We start from the raw sequence: 24,818 nt of genomic DNA, 5'->3' as shown, positions 1-24,818 counted from the left end.
ATATTGTTGTACATAAAATTGTCAAGTGACTCTATCAGAATTAATTGTAAGCCAGTGTCAAGAGAGACTTTTTCTTTCTCAATATCTGTTTATTTTGAAGGATCTTTAGGGCCATAATGAGCTGGAATTACCATGTCTCCATTTATAGATTCTTCAACTCTTTCCATAGTGAAGGACATCTTCGACTAATTATTTATTTTGGTATTTGCATAATTTAACATAAAATTTAAAACACGTATATCCTCTCCAAATAGGCATGAATTTAATTGACATAATCAAAAGTGAAAAGCCATATCTAGCAAAATATTTTAAAAATGTTTTTCAAAATGTATTTATATTTTAAATATAAATACAAGAGATATTCCAATTTGCTGAAAATTAAAATATATACTTTTAAAGGAATATACTTCAAAGCAATGAGATCGTAAAAGAATTATCGGAATGTGATATTTCTTAGGCTCTCTTGCAATATTAATAAGGCAACAAGTTTGAAAAAGGAATATCAGAACTTGGATATTCTTTAGAAGGCCCGTGCTAAAATTATTTCAAAAACAGATATTTTTAAAGGGGTAAAATATTTATCTTTCACTCCATAAAAATTTATAAATCCAAATATATATTTTACACTCTTAGAAATTAATATTTGATAAAGTAATATTAATATCTCATTTTATCCCCCTTCTCATATTTTTCAAAGTAATTTTCTCTCGTATCTCAAATATATTATTTATCGGAGAAAATACTTTTGAATACTTAAAAATATTTCCCACACTTTCAAAATATTTTATATTTAATAAAATATATTCTAAGTATTTATTATAGCCCAAACTGAGCCAACAAAGTCTATCTGCTTTCATAAAAGATCGTTCATATTTTATTTGGAACCAAACCCTAATTTAATCGATTTAAATTCAAATAAAATACTTCCACTTGCTAGAAAATCTTGAAACTTAGGATTTATCACTTAAATGGTATTTTCTATGCATGGTTAAGGTTTCGTAATTTTTTGAGAAACTTTGTTCGGGTGTGATTTTCGGGGTATTAACCAAGACTTTGACTGAGCGTTTGACCAAGCTACCTTTGACCAAAATTGACCAAAACTTTCATATCATCATTTTATGATAATTAGGTAATTATCATATTTTTGGTTGTATTTATTATAGGGTTTTCAAAGTCGTTATATTTAATGGTGCTAATTACTTAATTAATTAAGTAATTAATATTTAATTGAAAAAGCTAAAATCCATTATTATATAATTAATAGTTGTTGGGATTTTTCTTGTTTGTCCTATATGCAAGTTACAAACAAACACACCTTATCCTCCACCTCATCAATCCACACCACTCTCTTCATCCACCATTCATTTTAACGCAATCTCAACCACTCCCTTCACCTAACTCCTTGTATAAATAAACACCCACCCCACCATTTTAAATACAAGCTAAGAGCTAATTAATTGCTGGGCATTTTCAAGAAGTATATATATATATCATATATTCAAGGTTTTTGATCTACAAGGTTAGTTCCACCAACCAAACTCTATCATCCCAAGCAAAGCTCATCCACACCACTTTATTGCCTCCCGAAAGGCTGCCCAAGTTCGACCAACAAACCAAAATCCGGCCGAACCTTCAGCAAATTTTTCTGGCGAACTTTTCCGTTCATCTCTTAAAAGTGGTAAACCTCTTAGCTTTTGTCTGAGTCTTAACCGACCACTCTTAATATTCATATAAGAAGCTTAGTACCACCTTCTCTTCATCTCTACAAGCTCTTATATAGAATAAATTAAAGAAAACCAAATCCGTATAAGGATTGTTTTAATCGAACAAAGATTCGACAAATTATACACTTCTAGCACGAAGTGATAATTTCATACAACGCTTGGTTTATATTCCTTACTTGCACCTTAGTGTTTCGTGGTAATTAAATTACAAAGCTAGCATTTTATTCTTTAAATTTAAACGCACTTATTTTGGCCATATATTGATATATTTGTTATAATTGTTTAACAAGACTTAAGTGACTTCCCTTACTAGCACCTTTAGTGTTTCGTGGGAAAAACTTAACGCTTATATTATATATATCTATATATACATATTTATTATATTTAGTTAAAAGATTTAAGTTAATTCCCTTACCAGCACCTCTAGTATTTCGTGGGAAGACCTTAAAGCTTTTAAGTAAATATAAGTATATATATAATCATATAAGAATTAAGCGATTTCCCTTACTAGCATCTTCAGTGTTTCGTGGGAAAAACTTAAAGCTTATATTGTATTATATATATACACATATAAATTGTGCTAATATAATTAAAACTCTGCTCTTATATTTTATGATATATCGTGTTCAAATTACACACCTTTTATTCTCTCGGCCAAATATTTTATAAGTGCAAATAGTTAAAGAATAAGTATAACGTTCTAGATTTATAAAAGTCTACACACGACTATATTAAATGAGAAATTGTTTTATCAAACATCCGAAAGCGATAACTATTCACCAAGGACTTGATATATTTATTACTTCGGAAATAAGATATATTATTCAATCTAAAGAAAAGTATACACTAATATTCATTTAAGAATATTTGTACGTCATCCGGTCTAATTAAGTATCTTACTAGTCCAAAATCTTTTTATCTATTACAGGTATTGTTTCATAGATATTGTCTTCTTCGTTTTGCAGTGAGGTGAAGTATAGTGAGGTTATTCTCGTTTTAAGACCTAAGTCCTAGACGTACTAACGGGAGTTAGTATTCTTCGCGCCGTGAGGAAGAGGAAAGACTCAAGACCAAGTACTGAGATCCAAGACCGGCAAAAGCTTAGAACGACAAAAACTACACCAAGGGTTCTAAATCAACTTTGAAGAAATAACAGGGTGTTACTGTCTAATATAGGTCGTGTAGATTTGCACATTTATTTTGAGGTGGTAACCCGGAGTTACGCACCAAGACAGATATTTGTGGGGTTGTAAAGACTTCTTCGCCTACGTAAGGAGCAAGGTTATTTTAAGGAAAAAACTCGGGTCTTGGAGAGGTGCTCGGGGACTGGACGTAGGGGTGAGCGAATCTATTAGAGGTTGCGCCATCGCGTACCAGGATAAATCTCTCGTGTGGTATTTTCTTCCTTATCTTTTTATTTCCGCATATATAATCTACGTCGGTAAAATATTTAAAATAGGATAAATATTTTCAAAACGCCATAATATTTTTAAATTGGTAATTAAGCTATTCAACCCCCTTCTAGGTTAAAATAGCCCTTTTACGGGACCTAACACATAGGAGTAAAAGGTCCATTCTTCAAAATTTGGATGTATAAGGGATTGGCGATCCTTAGAAATAGCATCATCTTCTTTTTCCATAATGTGTAGTTAGTCTTATCAAAGGCTGGTATCTTTATATTGCTTATCTTTTGTGTATTCATTCTTCCAAGATCTTGATCTGTTTACTTTCAGATTTTTCTCTGATACTACTTGTTAGAAATTGAATACAACACGGAGGGGGTGAATGTGTTTTAGATATTTTTAGCCTTTTTAAATTTTTTATGGATGGTGAACAAAGCATATTAGAAATGCAATGATATTATGTTAGCAGAAATAAAAGAGCAAACACAATATTTCAAAACTCACTTAATTTTGTATTAAAATTAAACTGTGTCTTGCTACAAATCCTTGGTTTTTTGTAAGTAAAGAACTCAGCTTCCCTCTTGAGAGAGTACAAGAAAATCTAGATTTGTTTGTTACATTTAAAAGTAAAGGACCAGTGTTTACTTTATAGAATAGTAAACACGGATTTACACAACATGCAATAAGATGTACTAAACCCTACTTTAAGTTATCTCTAAAGCTTTCCATTTATGGCTTAGTAAATCCTTGCAAATCTTGTAGGTTTGTGACTTTCCTTTGTCAGTTAATCTTGGACCTTGATCTTGCACTCTTCAAGCTGCTTTTGTAGACTTTTCAATCTAAGTGATTAGATTGTTTGTTGATTGATAATATTTAATCCTTAACTTGTCTGCATTCTGTACTTGAGGTTCATATCGAGATCTCCAGTTTGTTGTATAGAAAAATGACTTCTCGATAAGTATAATGTCTTATCAAGATCTCTGAGTTATCTATAAGTGTTTTGACTTGTCGAGGTCTATGAGTTCTCTATAAGTGAATCTGGCTTGTCGAGGTCTCTGAGTTCTCTATAAGTGTCTTTGACTTGTCGAGATCTTTGAGTTCTCTATAAGTGAACTTGGCTTGTCGAGGTCTCCAAATCTCTGCATGTATAAATGACTTGTCGATATCTCTGAGATCTCTATATGCATTTTAACTTGTCGATATCTCTGAGGTCTCTAATGAAAAATTGACTTGTCGATATCTCCAATCTTCATTTTGACCTGTCGATATCTCTGAGTTCTCTATATGCAAAAATGACTTGTCTATATCTCCAACCTTCATGTCTTCATTTGACCTGTCGATATCTCTGAGACTTCTCTATAGGCCATTTTGGACTTCTCGATAAGTCATTCTGGAGTTCTCGAATGACTTCTCTATATGACTTGATCCGTAACTTGTAGATATCTTGACTTAGAACATTTTTCCTAAAACGGATTTATTCAACTCCAAGCTTCTTCGCTTTTTCTCTGAGGCATGATCTTGTTGATCTTCTTCCAGAGTTTATTCTTAGGCTTGAGACTATTCACAGAAAATACTCCGATATGATCTTTAACATTTTTACAGACTCAAGTAATATAATACAAAATACAGATTTAAACTATCATACAACTAAATCTTAGGGTTGTCAATGTGACTTAGTCTTATTATAGTACATGCAACATGCATGTCTTGCACAATACCTTCTAGCTTTATTCTTTTCCGAGATTTAATATTCTCCAAGCTTTAATTTTCTCCGAGATTTAATCTTCTTCAAGTTTTAATATTTTTCGAGCTTTAATCTTCATCCTCATTGTAGAGCAGTGTGTGCGAGTCTTTGCGTTTCTTTGAGGGTTTTTGAGTCTGAGTGTTTGTGAGCCGCTTGTGAGTTATGTACATGTCTTGTTTCTTTTTTTCTTTTTTTTTTAATTTAATGGTCGGGAAAACAATAATACAAAGCCCTCTCAAAATTTCAGCAAGCCCGCTCACCTTTTCAGTAAGGCCGCCTAAATTTTAGGCCCAAATCTCTTATCTATTGCAACGGTTATGTTATGCATTGCAATAACATGCATTTTGTAACACCCTCCAAATTTTTTTGCTTCAATTGCAAAGTTTTTAAAACGCATTGCAATATACATGAACTCATCTTTCAATAGCAACATTTTTTATATAATTTTTTAAAATTTGATTGCCAAAGCTAATCTATGGTACAGTGATATCCGAACCCGATTTTTTGGATCTGGATTTTATTTTTAGACCAGAAAGAGTTTGTATCTAGATTTGGATCTTCGTTGTACCGAACTGATATCCGGCCCGAAACCCAAAATCCGTTCCAAACCTGAACCGAACTCGAGACCCGAAAAAAATCCGATAACATATTCATATCTTACATAATTTTATAACAATAATACATGGTTTATATACATCGAATAATTAAATTTAATGTTTATAACCGATATGTTGGATAATTGTTGATAATTAAATTTATTATATTTGACGCTAATATTGAATTACATGAATATTTAAAGTACTATTTTTTAGTTAAATAAATGAACACGCATAATTGAGTCGAACCTTTAAGCTAAATTTAGGAAAATAAGAGCTCAACTCTTTATCGATAATATATGAAGTACTACTTTTGTATTCTTACCGTTTAATGAAAATGTGTTATGTAATATATTTGTATAATAATATAAATTTATTTATTTTTTATTAATTACTTTTAAATATCCGAATTAAACCTGAAACCCGAAAAATTCCGAAGGATCGGATCTGGATCTTTATTTTTAATATTCGGACCCGAACCGAAATAAAACGAATAAGATTTGGATATTATGAAATCCGATCCGATCTGACCCGTTGTCGTCCCTAGCGGTAAATGCTGTAAATGTGTATCCTATTTGAGAATTTTAACAATCGCGATTCAGAGTGATTACCTGAAAAAACGTTACATTTATTCATTCCCCCTGTAATTATAGATTTGTGTTAGGACCAATTAGAAAACATTCTTAAATTTTATACCAAGGATTTCATTTTAATTTTTAATTTATTTATCATCCTTGTTCTACTCTGCTAACTACGGTTAGTTAACAATTTAAATATATTAATTATTTGATTTAATATATTCATATATTATCCATTTTTCAAGTAAAAATTAATACCCGAGAAAAAAGAAGTAAAAAGTATAAATATTGTTAATTATTATTTTAAATTTAAAATCAATAGCGGTTCTACAATTACAAATTATAAAATTAATTAAATTATACTCTTAGTATTATATTTATGAGCTGATCATGATTAAGTAAACCATAACACTACAAGTGAGAAAATCAAATTTATAATTAAACTAGAGTCCGCTTATAATTTTGAGAATTACCATAAATATCTCAAGGCAATTGACATGCCGAAAGCATGCCAATCACGATGTTGTGCCAAGTTTATAAATTAAGAGAGTACGAAAAGGAACACAGTTGATAAATGACCGATTTAAAAAGAAATATATTGTTTTTTTTATCGAAAATCACCAACATCAATTTTTCGAAGTTCAACTACAGAAACTATAATCCTGCTAACAAATTAAAAGTGCAACTCACTACGTGATCAACTACCATTACAAGTGCTAACACTAGGGGAGTTTGGATGATCGATGGGAATCAAAATTAGGAATGAAAATGATGAGAAAGGGACAAAGGTTAATGAGAATGGAAATGATTTAACCACAGTTATTTGGATGGTGCCTTAACGGAAATATAAGCTATTTGTTTCATTCCATAATGGGAATCGGAATATATATTTTTTTTTTAATTTTTTTTGTTCTAAAAAAACAATTAAAGGAAAACAACTAATAACATATTAATTATTGCTATTTTTTTTTTGAAAAAAAAATGACATTTATACTATTATATTAAAGACGAAACAATAAAAGTTTGGTTGTTAGTCGGTATGGTCACCGTAATTATAATAATATTTAAATTAAAACACTATTATCAATAGCTTAATATTTACAATAGAATTATATAAATATAAATAAAATTATAATATGTCTAATGAAATTGGTTTAAACAAAATAATATATAATATTCACCCGGGATATGCTAAACAAAGCTATACAATTGGTCCAATCTGAAAATAAAAAAATAAAAATAAACTACATACATTTAGTTGGATTTGCAGTCTCGAATTAAAATAAAATAATAAAGACTAATAAAAATTTGAAAGGAAATTTGTTTGATCGATATAATTTCATCAAGCTAAAACAAAATAATTAACGAGCTAAAACAAAATAAACATTTGAAAGATAATTCGTTTACCTCATTTAATGTCATCAGGCTAAAACAAAATTAAATATATTATTCATTCGGTGCAACACAAAATAATATTTATCCCGGGCTAAAATAAAATAAACAAAAAATTAAATATAATTAGCTGAATTTGGTTTATATAACGGGCATAAGGCTAAAACCAAGATTTACTACCTTATTCTAAAATAAATTTATAAATACTACCGATCAGACTAAAAAAATTATTTTACTGAACCGGCCTAAAACAAAAATAAAATTTGAAACATAAGAAGTTGGTTGATGTAATGTCATCACGCAAAAACAAAGTATATTATCTATTCGGTTTAAAACAAAATAATATTCAGCCAGAGCTAAAATAAAATTAAAAATAAACTAAATATAACTAGTTGGTTGATATAACGGTCCTGAAGTTAAAACAAAATAATTTATAGTATTAATCTACGCTAAAAATTAACAAATTAAAACTAAAATAACAATGAATATAATTAGTTGGATGTGGTCGGTATAAGATAATTCGTATATTATTGATTTGAGCTAAAATTTACCTTTTAATTAAAACGTAATTATATTTCATAAACACGCCAATAAAAATCAATAAAACTATATTTTTTAATTAGTGTTATTTTTTAAAATTAAAATATCACTAAATTATGCACATATATATTTAAATTTATAATCAATTCAAATTATTAAAATTTTCTAATAAATAAATTTCAGAGCTTAAAATTTTAACTTAAAATTAAATTCAAAAATTATATGATATTAAAAACAATCTCTGTGTGGCACTGTTTTTAGACTAGTAAACCATAAAAAGTGAAATACCTCATTCATTAAAATTAAAAACCAAACTTCGACAAAAATTATTAAAATTACCCAAATACATTCATAAAAATTTCCCTCAACCACAAAATCACTAACCAGCTAGTTTCCAACACTAATTTAAAACATTTAAAATTTTAAATTTGAGAACTTCACATTTTTACATATTAAAACAAGAACAAAAACTTAAAAAAATGTCTTGCTAGTTGTTACTAATAGTCTGCTATTCTTCTAACATTCTGCTCCTCCAGCTGTAGTGCTCTTCTAATATTCACAAATCGCTGTCATGATTCCTGGCCAAAATAACATGTATATAAGGTGACATGATAACTAAAATCAGCTAACTTGAGGGTGAAACAAATCAATTTTACAGCAAGGTAATAACACCAATATCAACATATATTAAGGCATTAGACAAAGAAAAGCAAATATCAGGCTTCCGCCTATGCAGCTGAAGATCAATCATATTGGCTACTTTCTGACAAACTATGCAAAGTTCTTAGCAACATGCATGATTTGCTTGATGAGCAGGTCTAGTTCAGTTAACAAAGGATTTCATTTTACCTATATTTTACAGTAAGTATGGAAGTACATTGCATTTTACTATTCCTCTGTGTACAGTTTATCACATCCAATCTTAACATATAAATTTAAAATAGCTGCAAAAGAATTACAAAATTTGACGGTACATAAAAATACTGGAACAATGTTAACATCTGTTACTAGTAATATTTCTTGATAAAATGCCCGATAAATTTGGATGTAACTAATGATGTAACTGCCACTTCACAAAATCTTAAGTCATAGAACAATGAACCTCTTCCAGGAAACTCAAGTAATACATTAGCTAAGAAATTCGATATATAAAGAAACAAGGGTTGACAGCTGAGTAACAAACACACAATAAACAAGAATATACAAGCAAACCAACAACCTGCATTTGAACAAAACAAAACAGGATACTAAGCATTTTAAAGTGCAACTGAGGTGTTAGTTTGCAACATACCTAACCATAATCCTCAAGTAAAACATACCTAACGACAGATAATTGATATTTTCATTTCTTTTAAACAACCACCCAAGCTCACAAACTTTCCTAACCATAATCCTCGTCGCTCTCGGAACCCTAACCAATTCCCCTAAAACATACCCATCAACACTCTTATCAAACTTCACAAACTTCCCATCAATCCCCTGCAAAACATACAACACATCCCTCACTAAAACCTCCTCCGAAACCTCACACTCCTCCTTAACCAAATTCCCAAACTCCCTAAACGCCATTTCTCGCAAATTACTCGGATCCTTCGAAACCAACAAAACCCCATCATCCCAACAACCCTTCTTCCCATTTCTCGAAACACGCCTTACCTTGAACTATGATAAATGGCACTTAAAATCATAAGACACAGGAGTATTTTGGCCCACGATGCGCCAGGACTGCGAAGAGTATTCGAGGCGGTGTAAGCCCTGCCAGTTCTACAGCTGTATGAATCATAGACCTTTTGTGACCTTCAACCCATTGTCCACGCCTTGCCCATTCTACATGTGGGGCATCGACCTTGTGGGACCTCTCCCAAAAAGCTCCAAACAGTGCCAGTACATTATAGTAGCCGTGGACTACTTCATCAAATGGGTGGAAGCAAAACCCTTAGCTAGAATCAGAGAAATAGATGCCGTCCACTTCTTCATGGAAAACATTGTCTTCAGGTTCGGAGTTCCCAGAATTATAATCATGAATTATAATCACAGACAATGGGTCTCAGTTCATAAGGGAAAATTGGAAAAATGTACTTGTGGAACTCGAAATCCAACACATCAAATCCTCAGTAGCATACCCACATGCTAATGGTCAAGTAGAGATCACGAACAATGCAGTTCTTCAAGGCTTAAAAAAGAGATTGATAGATGCAAATAGAAATTGGGTCGGCGAATTACCAAATGTACTCTGGAGGCGAACCAGCCCAAAAGCATCCACGGGTCAAACACCTTTCAGAATGGCGTATGGCACCGGAGGCAGTCCTACCAATGGAGATAGGAACTAAAACCTTGAGGATCAAAAATTTTGATCCAAAAAGCTCAGAAGAAGGGTTACGTCTGAATAACGATCTACTCCAAGAGATCAGGGACTCCACACAGCTCAAGGTCCTCAAATATCAAGAGATTTCAAAATTAAACCAAGAGATTTCAAGGTAAATGACCTATTGCTAAGAGAATCAGCAGCCTCGATGCCTGCAAAAGTGAGTAAACTGTCTCCATCATGGGAAGGACCCTACCGAGTCACAAAGGTCATCAGCACAGGCACCTATCGCCTAGCTACACTAGATGGCACTCTAATAGCAAATGCTTGGAACGCCATCCACCTTAAAAAGTTTTACCCCTATCCTCTCCCTGACAGAACCTCCAGTTTTTTTTTTGCTAAATTATGTATATATCAACAGAAAAGGAAACAGGAGGGATCGACCCTATGCTCTATGAGAGGCCAGTTTAAGTTATTAAGTTATAAATCTTGTATGTTTTTATTTTTAATAAAGTTGCTTTTACAGTTTGGGTCTCAGGTATAATCTAATTGTGAAGTAAGTCGACAAAGATGTTATTCCTCAACATGCTATTAAGAAAACCTTCTTTTTATGTCAAAATTCTCTTTCCTATATATCTGCACACACTCACACAAGATAGTTTTACTTTAAAAAAGGGGGAGGGGAAAACTTTTTTACGTATACGCAGACTTAAAGGTCATTCTCCAATCACCACAAGGATCAAGGAATCAAGAATCAAAGGAGTACCTCACGAACCAAAGTGGGATGTAAATTACAAATACGAAAAGTCGATAAACTACTGCAAAGACTTGTCTCAGAGAAACTAAAAAAAAGGGGAAGAAAAGCGCCTAAAGGAAATTAACAATGCGACGAAACAATAAAGTCTCCCAAAATATTAGAAACGAAGCTAAATTATAAAGTAAGAAAACTCCAAGTCGTAACTAAAACCTCCAAGAGGCAAATGGAATTCGTCAAGGTAAGCCCTCGAAGCCCGAAACAATGATAAGCAAAAATTTCCAAGTTCAAAACTCCAAAATATAAATAAATGTTTAAAAATAAACATAAATCCTTAGAAAATCAGTTATAAAAAGCCTATAGGGGCATACCCTAGGAACCCAGCAAATCAAACAGCTCCATGGTGAGCAGAAGAAGTGGCCTTCCAAGCTTGAACTTTGTTTTCCACATCTGCAAGATAGGAATCAAAGCTGTGATCTTTCACGTCCACCCCAGAACCATCTAAGCGAGTCAAACATTCACCATAACCTTCATCAAACGACTTGAGTGCCTCAACTTGACAGCGGGCAAGACTAGCTCCCATACCATCCAATTTGGTGATCAACTCAGCTTTATCAGCAATCTAAACGGCCTCCTTCTCGACAAAATTATCTTTAGAAGCAGTCCAAAGTAGCATTCAAGCCTTCCACCTCAAACTTATCATCCCGCAAACCAGCCTCTAAGGAACGGCACTCGACAAGCAACTCTAATTTCTCGGTCAAAAGAGCAAAAATTTGACTAGCAGAGGAGTCATTTTTCTTCGTCAACTCCTCTAAAGATTTTTCCATTTCGGACTTTGCAGACTTCAGCTCATTGACCTTGCCTTGAAGACGAGACACCTTGTCAAGATCAGGAACATCACCAAGCTTCATTACCCTTTCTAGCTCAGCAGACAACTGCAAGAAAAAACCACATAAGAAAGAGCAGGATGGTAGACAACATTAACCTACTAATTCAAAATCACCAAGACTAAAAAAGATAACACTAGAGCTGTATTTTAAAATGTTGCAACATAACACAATGCTATTTATGATTTGACTTTTTGGTGAACAAAAAAATCAGGCAATAAACTTACCTGTTAGCCTAATATTTTACTTATTGTCGACTCTTCCAATCATTGAACATTAAGTTGACTCCGATAGTTAGTCCAAGAATTAGACGTTTAAATTATTCTAATAACTTCAATATTTTGAGGATCATCATCATCTGCATCCTCATCCTCATCATCATCCATATTATTCGGCATATATCTTCGAACAAGGTTGTATAATAAGCAACATGCAATTACAATCCTACCTTGAGTACGGATCAGATAGAAATAAGGATTTCTAATAATTCCCCAACATCCTTTAAGCACATAAAAACATATTTTAATGACATTTCTAGCTCTAGAGTGTTTCATGTTGAAATACTCTTCACTAGTTCGAGGTACACGCCCATCATTCCATTCACTAAGATGATATAATTGGTTTCTAAATGGAGTAAGAAATCCATCACAATTAGCATAGCCAACATCAACCAAATAGTAGGAACCTTTATTTTTAAAACAAAAAAAAGAAAAGAAAAGTTAAGTTTCAAATTTATAACATTAATTTTACAAATGTCATTAAAGTACCTCGCGGAACTCTCAAACCATTAGGTCTTGCTATAACATCATGAAGGACATGACCATCATGTGCCGAACCCTCCCAACTACCTAATACATATATAAACTGCATGTCTGGTGAACAAACACCTAAAATATTCATTGTAAGATGACCCTTTCTAGTACGATATCTATTTTATCTTTAGAAGGCACTTTTACACTCAAATAAGTACCATCTAAGGCTCCAAGACAGTTTTACATACAAATATAAAATCATTTAATCCTAACATATAATTGATTGAAAAAATAAAGTAAGTAATGGACAAAAATTAATATAACATTACCTTAAAATATTTCCAATTATTATGCTCACATCCTTTTGTTATTGGCCAAGGTTTCTTAAGCAAATGACCATGTAAATTCAAGATAGTGAGAAGACAACGGTTCTTCAAAGTAATTTCCCATTGAACGATTCTTCTTGTGATGAGCTAAAATGTACAAAAATATTGCAACCGTTTCGTCTAATTTCATCTTTTTAGTTTCTGTTGTGAAACAAAAATATGAGTGTGTTAATATTTAATGTTAGGGTTAGTGAGTTTCGAGCTTTAATAGCCTACAAGATGCCTACGTATCTCTATGTTATAGAGAATCAAGTCAAAAAATGTAGTTCTAGGTTGAGGGGCAGGGCCCTTTATATAGAGGCGAGTCTAAGGTTAGACTTCTGTTGAGAGACTTGGTGGACAAGTCTCCAACTTAGATGTCAATTAGGAGTCCTATAAGGGAAGGAACTCCAGAACCTTCTGTGTAGGACTTTGAGTCCGTTTAGAACACATGTATTTGCTCTTCCAGCCGTATTGGGCCTAATCCGCGAACAGCTTGTGTTCATGGACCTCGACAACCTCAGCTGGTGGGCCTTGTCTACATGGGTCGTCTTGAGTCTGCTATGAGTTCGAACCGGACAGGTTTGTACCGGACTTCAGACAAGAAGCCCAAGTATAATTAATGCGACATTTAATGTGTCTTTAGGATGTATTTTCTATCCATATCATTTTATCCCCAACTTCCGTGAATACTGCTCGAGTTTTCGTGGAAGTTATAATGGTCTAATCGCGACTCGGGGTACTTTCGGCCCTTCTCGAGTATCGGCCCTTCGTGGGTATCGGCCCTTCATGGGTACCGGCCCTTCATGGGTACCGGCCCTTCATGGGTACCGTCGTTTTATCGTAAAGTGTGGAACGACCTACACATTTATAACGACTTGCTAGTGTGAGTATACACACTTAAGGCCTTTGCACAGGCCATTTGGATAGTGTTTAACACTAAACAGCCCTATCCGGGACTAAAAAGCGAGCGTTTATCACCCCTTAACTTTCGTCAAGGTTAATTATAGGGTGAAAGCTGTTAACTGGCCCTAATAGGCTCTAATCGGCCCTAATCGGGGCTAATCGGCCCTGATCGGGGCTAATTTCCATGTATAGGTTGTTAATTAGGCTTAAAAGAGCCTAATTTTAAGCCAGAATGCACTAATTGGCCTTAATCGAGGCTAATCTGCCCTAATCGGGGCTAATCAAGACTAATCAGCATGCATAAGACACTAATTATTCCTAATTCACACTAATTATAAGAGTGAATGGGTTAAACGACCCTAATCTGGGCTAATTTCATCATACGAATCACTAATTCCCCCTAATTTGGGTTAATTACGCTTAATATACACTCAACGAACCTAATCTGGGCTTAATTTCACTAATCGGCCGTAATCTAGGCTTAATCTTAAAATCCTGAAAATTTAAAAAAATTCAAAAAAATTTCCATTTTTTTCGAAATTTTTCAAAATTTTCAAAGAGGGGTCACCGGGGTCGAACAAAAGCTTCTGCTACAGAAGGTCCTGCTCGGCCACATGCCCCTGCATGTGGGATGCTAGGCCACTTGGAGGAGAACCTCCTGGTCGGCCACCTCCGTGCTGTCCAGGGGTGCCTGCCCCTATTTTTTTTGAATCTCTCACTCAGAGTTCAAGTCTTCTACATACCTTGCTATGCCCTTGTTGCTCTTGGTTGTCCATGCAATTAATTTCATGGTTGCCTTTGAGTTCCTCATGGCTCTGCTACGGCTGTTTCAATGAACGTGTTGTACTCATCCTAGTGGACGTTCTGTACTCGTTCTTGCTAAACATTCTGTGTTCTATTGAACTTGTTCTTATAGGAAGTCTTAAACTTCATTGAACTTGTCCAAACCTCCTTTGTAGGACATTATGCACTTCAGCAAACTCGTTCTCGTGGATGTTCTAATCTTCACGAAACTTAGTTCTGCTGAGAGTTATCCTTTTCGAGAAATTTCTTAAAGGGCCTCTCAAGAGGGCCTCCGGAGCAACTTTTGAAGGCCTCAAGGCTCTCCTACAGGAGCTTCTGGTAGGCCAAAAGGCCTCAATTTGTTGGCTGGTAGGCCAAGGCCACTACTACGGAGGCTCCTGGTCGGCTATAAGCCCCCCATTTATGGGCTGGTCGGCCGGGAGTGCTACGGAAGCAAGTTGTGGCCGTCATGGCTCTACTACGGAGGCTCCCGGTTGGCCATATGCCCCCCATTTGTGGGCAAGTCGGCCGGGAGTGCTACGGAAGCAAGTTGTGGTTGTCATGGCTCTACTACGGAGGCTCTTGGTTGGCCAAAAGGCCCCAACTTTCACTACGCCATAAGTGGGCTACTGTAATGCAAGTGTTACAAACAATGTTATATTAGCTAAGAAATGTTTGTCCTATTGTAACACCCGCCAATTAGTGTTACAATAGCTATAAAACTAGAGTTGCAAAAAAATGCCAGTGTTGCACGACATGTAACACCAACACCTGGTGTTACATTAGATACTTTTTTAATTTTTAAAAATATTAAAATAAAAATATTATCATAAATTAGTATTAAAATTATATTCTCATTTGTTAGTGAATGAAAAATATAATATATAATGCTATAAAATTAAAAAAAAAATTATACATATATACAGAAGTGTTTTTATTTAATAAATAATAAGTAAATAAATAAATTTAAAAAATAAAATGGGAAAAATTAAAAAATGATACACAATTTACCTACTAGGTGAATTATTGGGCGACACTTTTCCCCCTAAATGAATTACGGGAATTTATCCAAAAGATAGTCAAACCGCAAACCAAACCGTACATGCGGTTTGCTCAAATTTCCAAACTGCAATGCGTACCCTCGAAAACCACATAAACCACACCACGAAAATGCGGTGCAATGTGGTGCGGTTCATTGCGGTTTATACTTTACAGGTTCAAAAATATTAAATAAATACAAAACTTAAATTTAATCAAATTTCTGAAAATAGTTTTAGTCAATCAGAATGCAACATCTAAGTTCACTAGTATAAATACTTGGATTTTGGTTTTCCTAGGGAAGAAATACAAACAAGAGATTGTGTAGTCCATTTTTTATTTATCAGAAGATCGTGTGGTCCATTTGAATTCCTTAATGAATTTAACATATAATTCTAACTCAATAAGGATGCTATGGCCATCTGGTGAAATTCAGTTTAACTAAAAATATAAAATGGTTCTTTATGTTACCCGATAGGAATATAAGTGTGTGTGTGTATATATATATAATATTAAATATTACGGTGCGGTGCGGTTTGAACCGCATTTCAGAAATTTAAAACCACAACCTGCACCGCACCGCGCGGTTTATTAAAAATTCAAACCGCAACCGCACCACGAAAATTAAAAACCGCATTTTGCGGTGTGGTTTGGTGCGGTGCGGACGGTTTTTGCGGTTTGTGCGGTTTTTTGCTCACCCCTAGCTCTCTCTATCACAATATTCTCTCTTGTCGACTCTCTTATTTCTCTCTCGAAGGATGAATTATTGAAGAAATAATTGATGTTTCGGTAAATATATACACATGTTTATGGATGTATTTTAGAGGCCGTTACTAATTTTTCAATTGAAGATTTGAGAGCTTCAAATTGGGACTTCTGTTTTTTTGCTCAGATTTAGTGGTAAATATTTACTTCTTTGCTCTGATTAGATATATGTGCATATTTCTCCAATTAACTTTTGTTTTTTGTGAAATTTAGTCGATTAAAACTTTAAAATTGGGTGTTAGGGTTTTTTTCATATTCAATTGGGCTTCATTTGGGTTTTTTCTCGTATTCAGTCGAGATTTTCTTAAGGTATATTTCTCATATTCGATTGGGTTTTGAACTATTAAGGAATGTTTCATTGTTATATGAAGTTAAAGTTTGGTGATATTACTGTTACTAGAGTGGTCTGGAGTGTCATGATTTATTGTGTTTAAAACCTTACATTTTCACGCTGGTTTAGCAAAGCTCATTGGACTTGGTGGTGAGACCAATATGCAGGAAAGTGATTATATATTTACTTTCGTTTGCCACTAAAGAAACACCACCTCCATTTCCGATTAAATTATTTTTTGGATTTTCTAAATTCCATTTTATCATTTGGATCTAAAGGGTGAGGAACAAAAGAGACTGGGCGTGCTCTCGAATGAAGTTTTTGTCAAGGCCCTAGTCAGCAGTGGACGAACAGTGAGTCATTTTCACGTGCTTAATCTTATCAGACGTTCGTGTAACTGCTTTCCTTTTTTCTAATGTTTGGTCATATTCTTTCAGTGCATCCTTGTCTCTGAAGAAGATAAAGAGGCGACTTTTATCGAGGCAACTAAGAGGGGAAGGTATTTTTTATACTTTTTATTTTTGAACCAGTCTCGTCTTCAACTCTTTATCTCTATCTTACATTATGCAAGTTACCGTTACTATTTATCTCATAAGACTAAACCATATTCTGGTTTTCAGGTATTGCGTCATTTTTGATCCATTGGACGGATCCTCAAATATTGACTGCGGTGTTTCTATTGGGACTATAAGATCCTTATTTAGTTACATTTATATTAAACCTATTATTTCATATTTTTAAATTTAACCAACATTGTATTGATCAATTAGAGATCTTTTATCTTATTTAGATATTTAGGAATGTTAAACAAATTATTGGACCATAACTTGTTACAAAGATAATGGAACGTCTGTTTTAAATTGTAGTATTTTTTTGTAGGGCTATATCTGAAAGGATGAACCAGCTCCAATGTACGCGCTTTTTTTGGTTCTTTAGTTGTTACTCAATTTCCTGGTATATTAAAATTGTGATCACTTGTTCATTTTATTTGGGTTTCTCAGTTTGTGATGAGCACTGGATCTGGAGTCAATGGATTTACTCTTGATACATCTCTGGGGGAGTTCATACTCACTCATCCAGACATTAAGGTATGTTTTCTAGAAGAAGTAACTTTGTCCTGTTTCTTTGAGATTTTGGTCCATTGGCACTATGTGATCTTTAAACTTTGTCGGATTGACTATAGCATGACCTATTACTTATTCATATGTTTCCTTTACATACAAATCCCGAAAAAATTAAAGATATATTCAGTGAATGAAGGAAATGCAAAGAATGAGTCAACATGTAATATGTTGGGTTTAGGAATAAATGTGTACAATAAAACCATGTTATTATTACTTACTTGTACAGTTTGTTTTTGCAGCTTGAAAGTGTTCGAGAAATCACCGATATCCTTGAGGTAATTTCCATCAAACTTGGTTGGTTCTGCTAGTCATGTACAAAGAGACATGCATCCAGTCATGTACCTCTGTTTATAAATTTAACTAGAGATTATATTTTTATTACATGCAAATTATGTCAGCTGTAGAATATAAGCTCAACCGAAGTTGATCTTCTAGAGTAGTAGTCTGTTGAGAATTATTATAATTAGAAAGAATTATTAAAATCAAATACAATATAATCTATACTGGATTATTGATGAAGGCGTAAAGATGGTACTATCAGTATCTTTATTTTCTCTTGTGTTTCTATATCTATGCTAGAAAGAACTATGATTTACTAATTGACTACTAGCATTTCAAAATAATCTTTTTGAACTAATTAGTATCAATTTTACCATACGTTAATAAAACTGTATTATCTAAATTCATATAATTAATGTAAATGATTTATGTTAGAGGACAGAAAATATTTAAGGTGTCACTCTCGATTTTACCCAGAAACAACAGAGGGGTATTGAGTGCTCAAATAATTTCTTGGTACAACCTTCAAAATAGTCTTGGTGTGGTCTATGCACTAGCATATTTGAAGTTGATGTTCAGGGACTACTGTGAACATGAGGGAGAAATGTTTTCTCTACTAAATCATTTGAACGGATGAACCCAAACTACATGGCAAATACACAATCTTCAAAGGCCAAGGTCAGGTCACATATCGAGCCAAAGAAACGTCCAGTAGACAATTATGAACGAAGACCATCGATTGAAATAAGAAATGTACCAAGGGCTGTGAAAATGCAGAGATCATCTTCTCATGTTAGTGCCACATCCCTGGTCTATTAAGCTTGACAAATCAGCTATTTCTCTTAAAGATAGCGAATGTAGAGATCATCTTCTTATGTTAGCAAATGTATTTCTTTGGACTTCTAGTTTAAACTTATAAACTATAAGACACTGAACTGAAATCATTATTAACAAGTTCCTGTTATGTGTATTGTGAAAACTTAAAATAACAGGTATTTCAAAATATTTAAATTCAATCCTTACATTTGTCTATCCTACTGTATTGTATGTTTAAAAATAGTATTACATTATAAATGCTAGTATTGCTTAATTACAAAAAATTGGTGTTGCAATAGATAAAATATAGTGTTACGATATTCTATATGGGCCCACGGGTGGATCCCACTTTTGCAATCTTGATCAAGCTATTGTATCACTCATTTTCTGTTACATTTAGCTTTTAGTGTTACAGTAGTTGCCTATTGTAACATTTTCTTCTCTGTTACAATAGATTAGTTAAGTGTTACATTAGGGTGTCTATTGTAATGTTCATATACGTAACGCCCCTTGGTGTTACAATAGACCTAATCTAACATTTTTTGGGCCTATTATAACACCATTTAGGCATTACAATAGCCCACTTATGGCGTAGTGTTGTGGGCTGGTCGGCCGGGAGCACTACGGAGGTAAGTTTTGGCCGTCATGGCTCTACTACGGAGGCTCCTGGTTGGCCAAAAGGCCCCAACTTGTGGGCTGATCGGACGGGAGTGGTCTTAAGGGACCTTGGGAGTCTCCTGCAGGGTAGTCTGATCCGTCAGGAGGAGAACATTCTGTTCTTGTACTCGTAAGTTCAGCTGAAAAGCTAATCTTGTCTTAATCTTTTTCAGTTTTTCTAATTATGGTGATTAACATAATCGTCCCTTATTTAAGACTAATGACTTGTATTTACTTTCAGCCAGGCTTTTTTCGGAAGACTGATACGATAAGCGATGTCCTGCACTGCTCTTTTCGTTTGTTATGTCGTTCTTCTCCACCATTTCCGGTGTTCTTTTAATGAGGCACCTGCTAGCGCAAATCAGGAAGACTTATGACCTGATGTAGCAGGTGACTTTTTTCCTATAAAAGAAGATGAGAAGTGCTCATTTTCATTCATACTTTCATTTCTCAACTTCTCAAATTCTCAAATTCTCTCAAGCTTTTATCTTTCTTCAAGCTCTTCAAGATTATCTAGAGGACAAGGTCCTAAGAAGTCCTCTTTCTCCCAAAAGGAAGCTCTGCATAAGAGGGACACTCTTCGCTCCCTTCAAGGTATAGCTCTTGTCTCCCCCTTCTCCATTAACTATTGTTCAAACAGCCTGAAGAGTATGTTAGACGAGAGGGCGGACGAGTACCCTAGTATTGTCCATTTTGATGCATTTCACTACAGAAGTATGCTCCAGAGAAGGATGTCGAAGAGATTAAGTAGACTTACTCCTGGCCCGACTGTTTAAATATTCGTAAAGCTAAGCCTAGTGAGTGGGCTTGTAACCTCTGTCACCAAAGGCTATTTGTGTTTAAAGCGGCCCTTAAGTTCGGGTTACGGTTTCCCCTGCACCCTTTCATTCCGAGACTTCTAGATGAACTCAAGATTCATCCATGCCAACTTTACCCTAACGGGCGGTCTTTCATTATTCCGTTCATAGTGATATTTTATGACTTAGGCATCCCCTTGAGTGTGACGATGTTCCGTAGTATTTTCATGATAAAGGCTTCTTCTTTGAATTGGTCCGGGTTAGGTTGTGATACAGCACAGAGCCCATGTTCCTCATATGGTGAACACCAGTTATCTCAATGACTCAAATCGCAAGTGGAACAAGAGGTTTGTAATTGTTGAATGGAAAGGTGGAGACTGGGGGACATACTTCAGACGTGACTTTAGCAGCCCAGTTAATAGTTCTCATTTCATTCTTAATCTTTCAGATGCCGAGTTTCTAGCCCGAGATCTACTCATTGATGATGATGGGAGAACCCCTTATTGGGAGTTCGTAACAGAAGTCAAACTTGTGGAAGCTGGCCTTAGCAGCCTTTCTATAGAGGGTATTTATTTTCATTTCTCCTTAACTTTGTGCAAGTTTATTCTTATATCTGCTTTCTTTTCTTCTTGTTTCAGCTGCTGAGGCCCTCAATGTCAATGCCAAGATGAGCGATGTTGTTACGGGTAGAATGGTCAAAGATGTAGCTAAGAAGGCCAATCGTATTCCCAAGATTCCTTCCTTCCTTGAGGTGTCTGGATCCGGTCAGAAGAGGACCAAAGACTTTGATAGGAATTACAGGTCCCCCCTTTGAACCAGGATGGGGTATATCCACCAATGACTCCGTGCTCAGCAGTCCGGGCCTTGCCTTTGAGTGGTTGAAGAATTACATCACTCCTCTTGACATCCTATTTGTCTCTTCCGGTGAGAAGCTCCTCGAGATTGAGATACTGGGGGCTCAAGCCTCGTATCAGGTACACTTCTTCGTGTATGAATTTCATTTAAGTGCATTTTTTCTTAGAACTTGAAAACATTATAGGAATCACTTCTTGGGGACTCGGTCCTTCATACTTAAACTTTTTATAACTATACTCATGTTTTTTGTCAGGCCAATGCCTACTTCGCGGCATCCTCCACTCAGGCTGTCAAGATGATAGGCGACTATGCTGCACTACAGACTTCCATGAACAAAATGACTATCTTCATGGGGGAGTGGGAGTCCAAAGCTCATGAAGTAGAGGGTAAGCTGGCTGTTATGGAGAGGAAATATGCTAGTTTCGAGGAGAGGAGGGAGAAGGAATGGAAAGACCTCGAGGGAGCTTATCAAAAATCCTCTAGATTCACCAAAATGATGGACCAGCATGATGATGAGATGAGCCCTGTTAACCTGGCCATAGGTTGGAAGAGGGGAATCAAAGACGCTCAGGGCGTATGGCCGGATGTGGTTGATCCAAGTCTTCTAACTTGCCCTTGGCAGCTACCTGTTATGGATCCATCCGGACAAGCTTCCAGATCTGTGCCCTCGACTCCTCGTATGAGGTCTCAACCGAGTTCTACTCACGGGGGTTCCAGTTCCGATTCTAAGGGTAAGGCCCCCTCGGGTAGCCCTAACTCCAGAGCAGCCCTTCATGAGAAGATGAGGGAGCCGATTCCAGGGAGCAGTGGTTCTTCTTCTAAGGAAGGCTTGGATGGCGAAGGGGGGATTCTTCTGATGAGTGAATGTTATGGCCTTGCATGGCTCTGATTTCCGTATGTAGCTTTTATTTTCATAACTTATTTATTCGAATCTTATTGGTTTGTAACCTATTGGTCCTTCGGGACTTTAACTTATGATCCTTCGGGATCCTTATCTATGCGATTGTTTAGTTCCATTTTATACTTGTCTTTTATTTTCAGTATTTGGTCCTTCGGGACTTGTATTCTTTAGATGCTCGTACTTAAATAAATTGATAGACAAGATGATAGAAATAAATTTGCATAAATAGATAATATCTCTAAGAAATGGGTTCAACCCTTACATAAGATGGTTTCGTCGACCTTATTTATAAAATTTATACTAAGTACTAGGAACATGTAGTGAATGTCCTAAACATAATAAACCTTCAGGTTTGAAGCATGCCAAGTGTGAGGCACTTCATCACCATTCAGGGTTTCTAACTTGTAGGATCCTCGTCCCAATATCTTCCTGACCCTATAAGGTCCTTCCCAGTTAAGGCTAGCTTTCCTCTCTCCCCTACTCCCGATGCCTCAATCTTCTTCAGGACCAAATCTCCCTGTTGAGAGAACCTTTATTTAACCCGTCTATTGTAATAGAGGGAGGTTCTTTGTTGATGCTCTGCATTGCAGGCATTGGCCTCATCCATGACCTCATCAATGAGATCGAGATAAAGTCTCATGCCTTCTTCGTTGGTCTCTGGCTCGTAAGCTTCGATCCTAGGGTATCCATGAGTAATTTTAAGGGGCACCACTGCCTCGGCTCCTTAAGCCAGCATGAACGGGGTAGCTTCAATTTTTACTTTGCAGGTGGTACGATATGCCCATAGTATAGGTAGCAACTCATGAACCCAAGTGTTTCTCAAGCGTTCAATCCTCTTCTTAAGTCCATCAAGGATGATTCTGTTAGCAACTTTCGCAAGCCCGTTTGCATGTGGGTGTGCAACCGAGGTGAAGCGAAGTTCTATGCTGTTATCATCACAGTACTCTCTGAATTATGCATTATCAAATTGTTTCCCATTATCCGTGATGAGGATGCATGGGATTCTATATCAGCATATCACGTTCTCCCAAAAGAATTGGGTAATTTGCTTGGTAGTTATCTTGGCCAGTACTTTAGCCTCAATCCACTTCGTAAAGTAGTCTATGGCTACCACAATGAACTTTCTCTGTCCCGATGTCACGAAAAATGGTCCAAGTATGTTCATTCACCACATTGCAAAAGGGATAGGTGTGTTGATAGATGTAAGCCTCTCTGGGGGTTGTCGTACTATTGGAGCGTGCCTCTGACATCTGTCACATTTCTTTACATAAGCCTTTGCATTGGCTAGCATAGTCGGACAGTAGAATCCCAACCAAGTTATCTGTGAGCGAGGGCCCTGCCCCCAGGTGTTGCCCACAAATCCCTTCATGGGATTCTTTAAGTGCCTCCTTTGCTTCAAGAGGTCTCAAGCACTTCAGGTACGGAATAAAAAAGGACCTTTTATAAAGAAGGCCTTCAATCAATGAGTATCTCAATGCTCTAACCGACTTGCGTGCCTCCCGGGCATCATCGGGGAGCCACCCAGTCTTTAAGTGGGTCTTTATCGGGTCTATCCAACAGCTTGTCACACCAACCGGTGCTATCAGATTTATGACATGAATATTAAGGGTCTTCAAGACCTGAAAGTAGATACTTGTCGGATAGTTCTCAATTTCAGACGAGGCAAACTGAGGCAAGGCATCCACCGTAGTATTTTCCTCTCTCGGAACATGTTCTGCGTACCATTCATCGAACTGAGTCAGTATTCCCTTTATGACTCTCAAGTACTTGGCCATAGTATCATCTTTGGCCTTAAACTCTCCATTAACTTAAGCAACTACACGTCTTGAGTCTCCACAGACCTTCAGGTTTTTGTCCCTCACGGCTCTAGCCAAGCCTAAGCCGGCTATTAATGCTTCGTATTCAGCTTCGTTGTTCGTAGTTGGGAAGTCCAACTTCAAAGCATACTCAATCATAAACCAATCAGGGCTTTGCAAGACTAGGCCTGCTCCGCTAGATTTTGTTTTGGACGCCCCGTCAAAATGGAGAACCCAATACTCCTTCAGGGTTGTTTCTCTCTCCTTCTCCTTCTCTCCTCCTTCTCGGGTTATTATCTCTTGCCCCCCGACTTCTTGGTCATTAATGGTGTATTTGACCATGTAGTCTGCTAAGGCCTGAGCCTTGATGGCCGTTCGAGGCTTGTACTTGATATCAAATTTTCCTAACTCAATTGCCCACTTGATGAGCCTTTCACTGACCTTCGGGCTATGAAGAATATTCCTCAAGGGTTGGTCCGTCAGGACTTCGATCTTGTGAGCCTGAAAGTATGGTCTCAACTTCCTCGAGATTGTGATGAGAGCAAGCGCGAAATTTTCTGTGGTGGGATAATTCAACTCTGCTCCATGGAGCACCTTGCTTACATAGTATACAGGCTTCTAGAGCTTCTGTTCTTCCTTCACGAGGACTGCACTCATGGCTTGCTCAGATACTATGAGGTACAAGTAAAGACTGTCCTCCGGACTTGGTTTGGCCAGTAACGGGGCTTCA

General features: G+C 35.7%; 3 protein-coding genes across 4 annotated transcripts; 1 reads left to right on the top strand and 2 right to left on the bottom strand.

The window, feature by feature from the left end:
- Positions 1-8,252: 8,252 nt before the first annotated feature.
- Positions 8,253-10,763, bottom strand: LOC141670956 (gamma-tubulin complex component 3-like). Of its 2 annotated transcripts, none has more exons than XM_074477013.1 (2): positions 9,297-10,763; positions 8,253-8,555 (listed from the first exon to the last, which is right to left on the bottom strand). In XM_074477013.1, exons 1-2 carry the CDS (start codon positions 9,544-9,546, stop codon positions 8,527-8,529), a joined length of 279 nt encoding a protein of 92 aa, XP_074333114.1. In that variant the 5' UTR covers positions 9,547-10,763; the 3' UTR covers positions 8,253-8,526. The 2 variants fall into 2 exon arrangements, with proteins under 2 accessions (XP_074333114.1, XP_074333113.1); XM_074477012.1 differs by having other exon boundaries at positions 9,269-10,762.
- On the top strand, positions 9,692-10,307 carry LOC141673883 (uncharacterized). The gene is made up of 2 exons (XM_074480612.1): positions 9,692-9,940; positions 10,029-10,307. The coding sequence occupies exons 1-2, from the start codon at positions 9,692-9,694 to the stop codon at positions 10,305-10,307; spliced, it is 528 nt and encodes a 175-aa protein (XP_074336713.1).
- Positions 10,764-23,545: 12,782 nt separating the features above from the next.
- LOC141673882 (uncharacterized) lies at positions 23,546-24,067 on the bottom strand. The gene has a single exon (XM_074480611.1). It carries the CDS (start codon positions 24,065-24,067, stop codon positions 23,546-23,548), a length of 522 nt encoding a protein of 173 aa, XP_074336712.1.
- Between the last annotated feature and the right edge of the window lie 751 nt (positions 24,068-24,818).

This window comes from Apium graveolens, chromosome 7, assembly GCF_009905375.1.
Source record: "Apium graveolens cultivar Ventura chromosome 7, ASM990537v1, whole genome shotgun sequence".
NCBI classification, from domain to species: domain Eukaryota; kingdom Viridiplantae; phylum Streptophyta; class Magnoliopsida; order Apiales; family Apiaceae; genus Apium; species Apium graveolens.
This window is presented reverse-complemented; position numbering and strand designations above follow the sequence as displayed.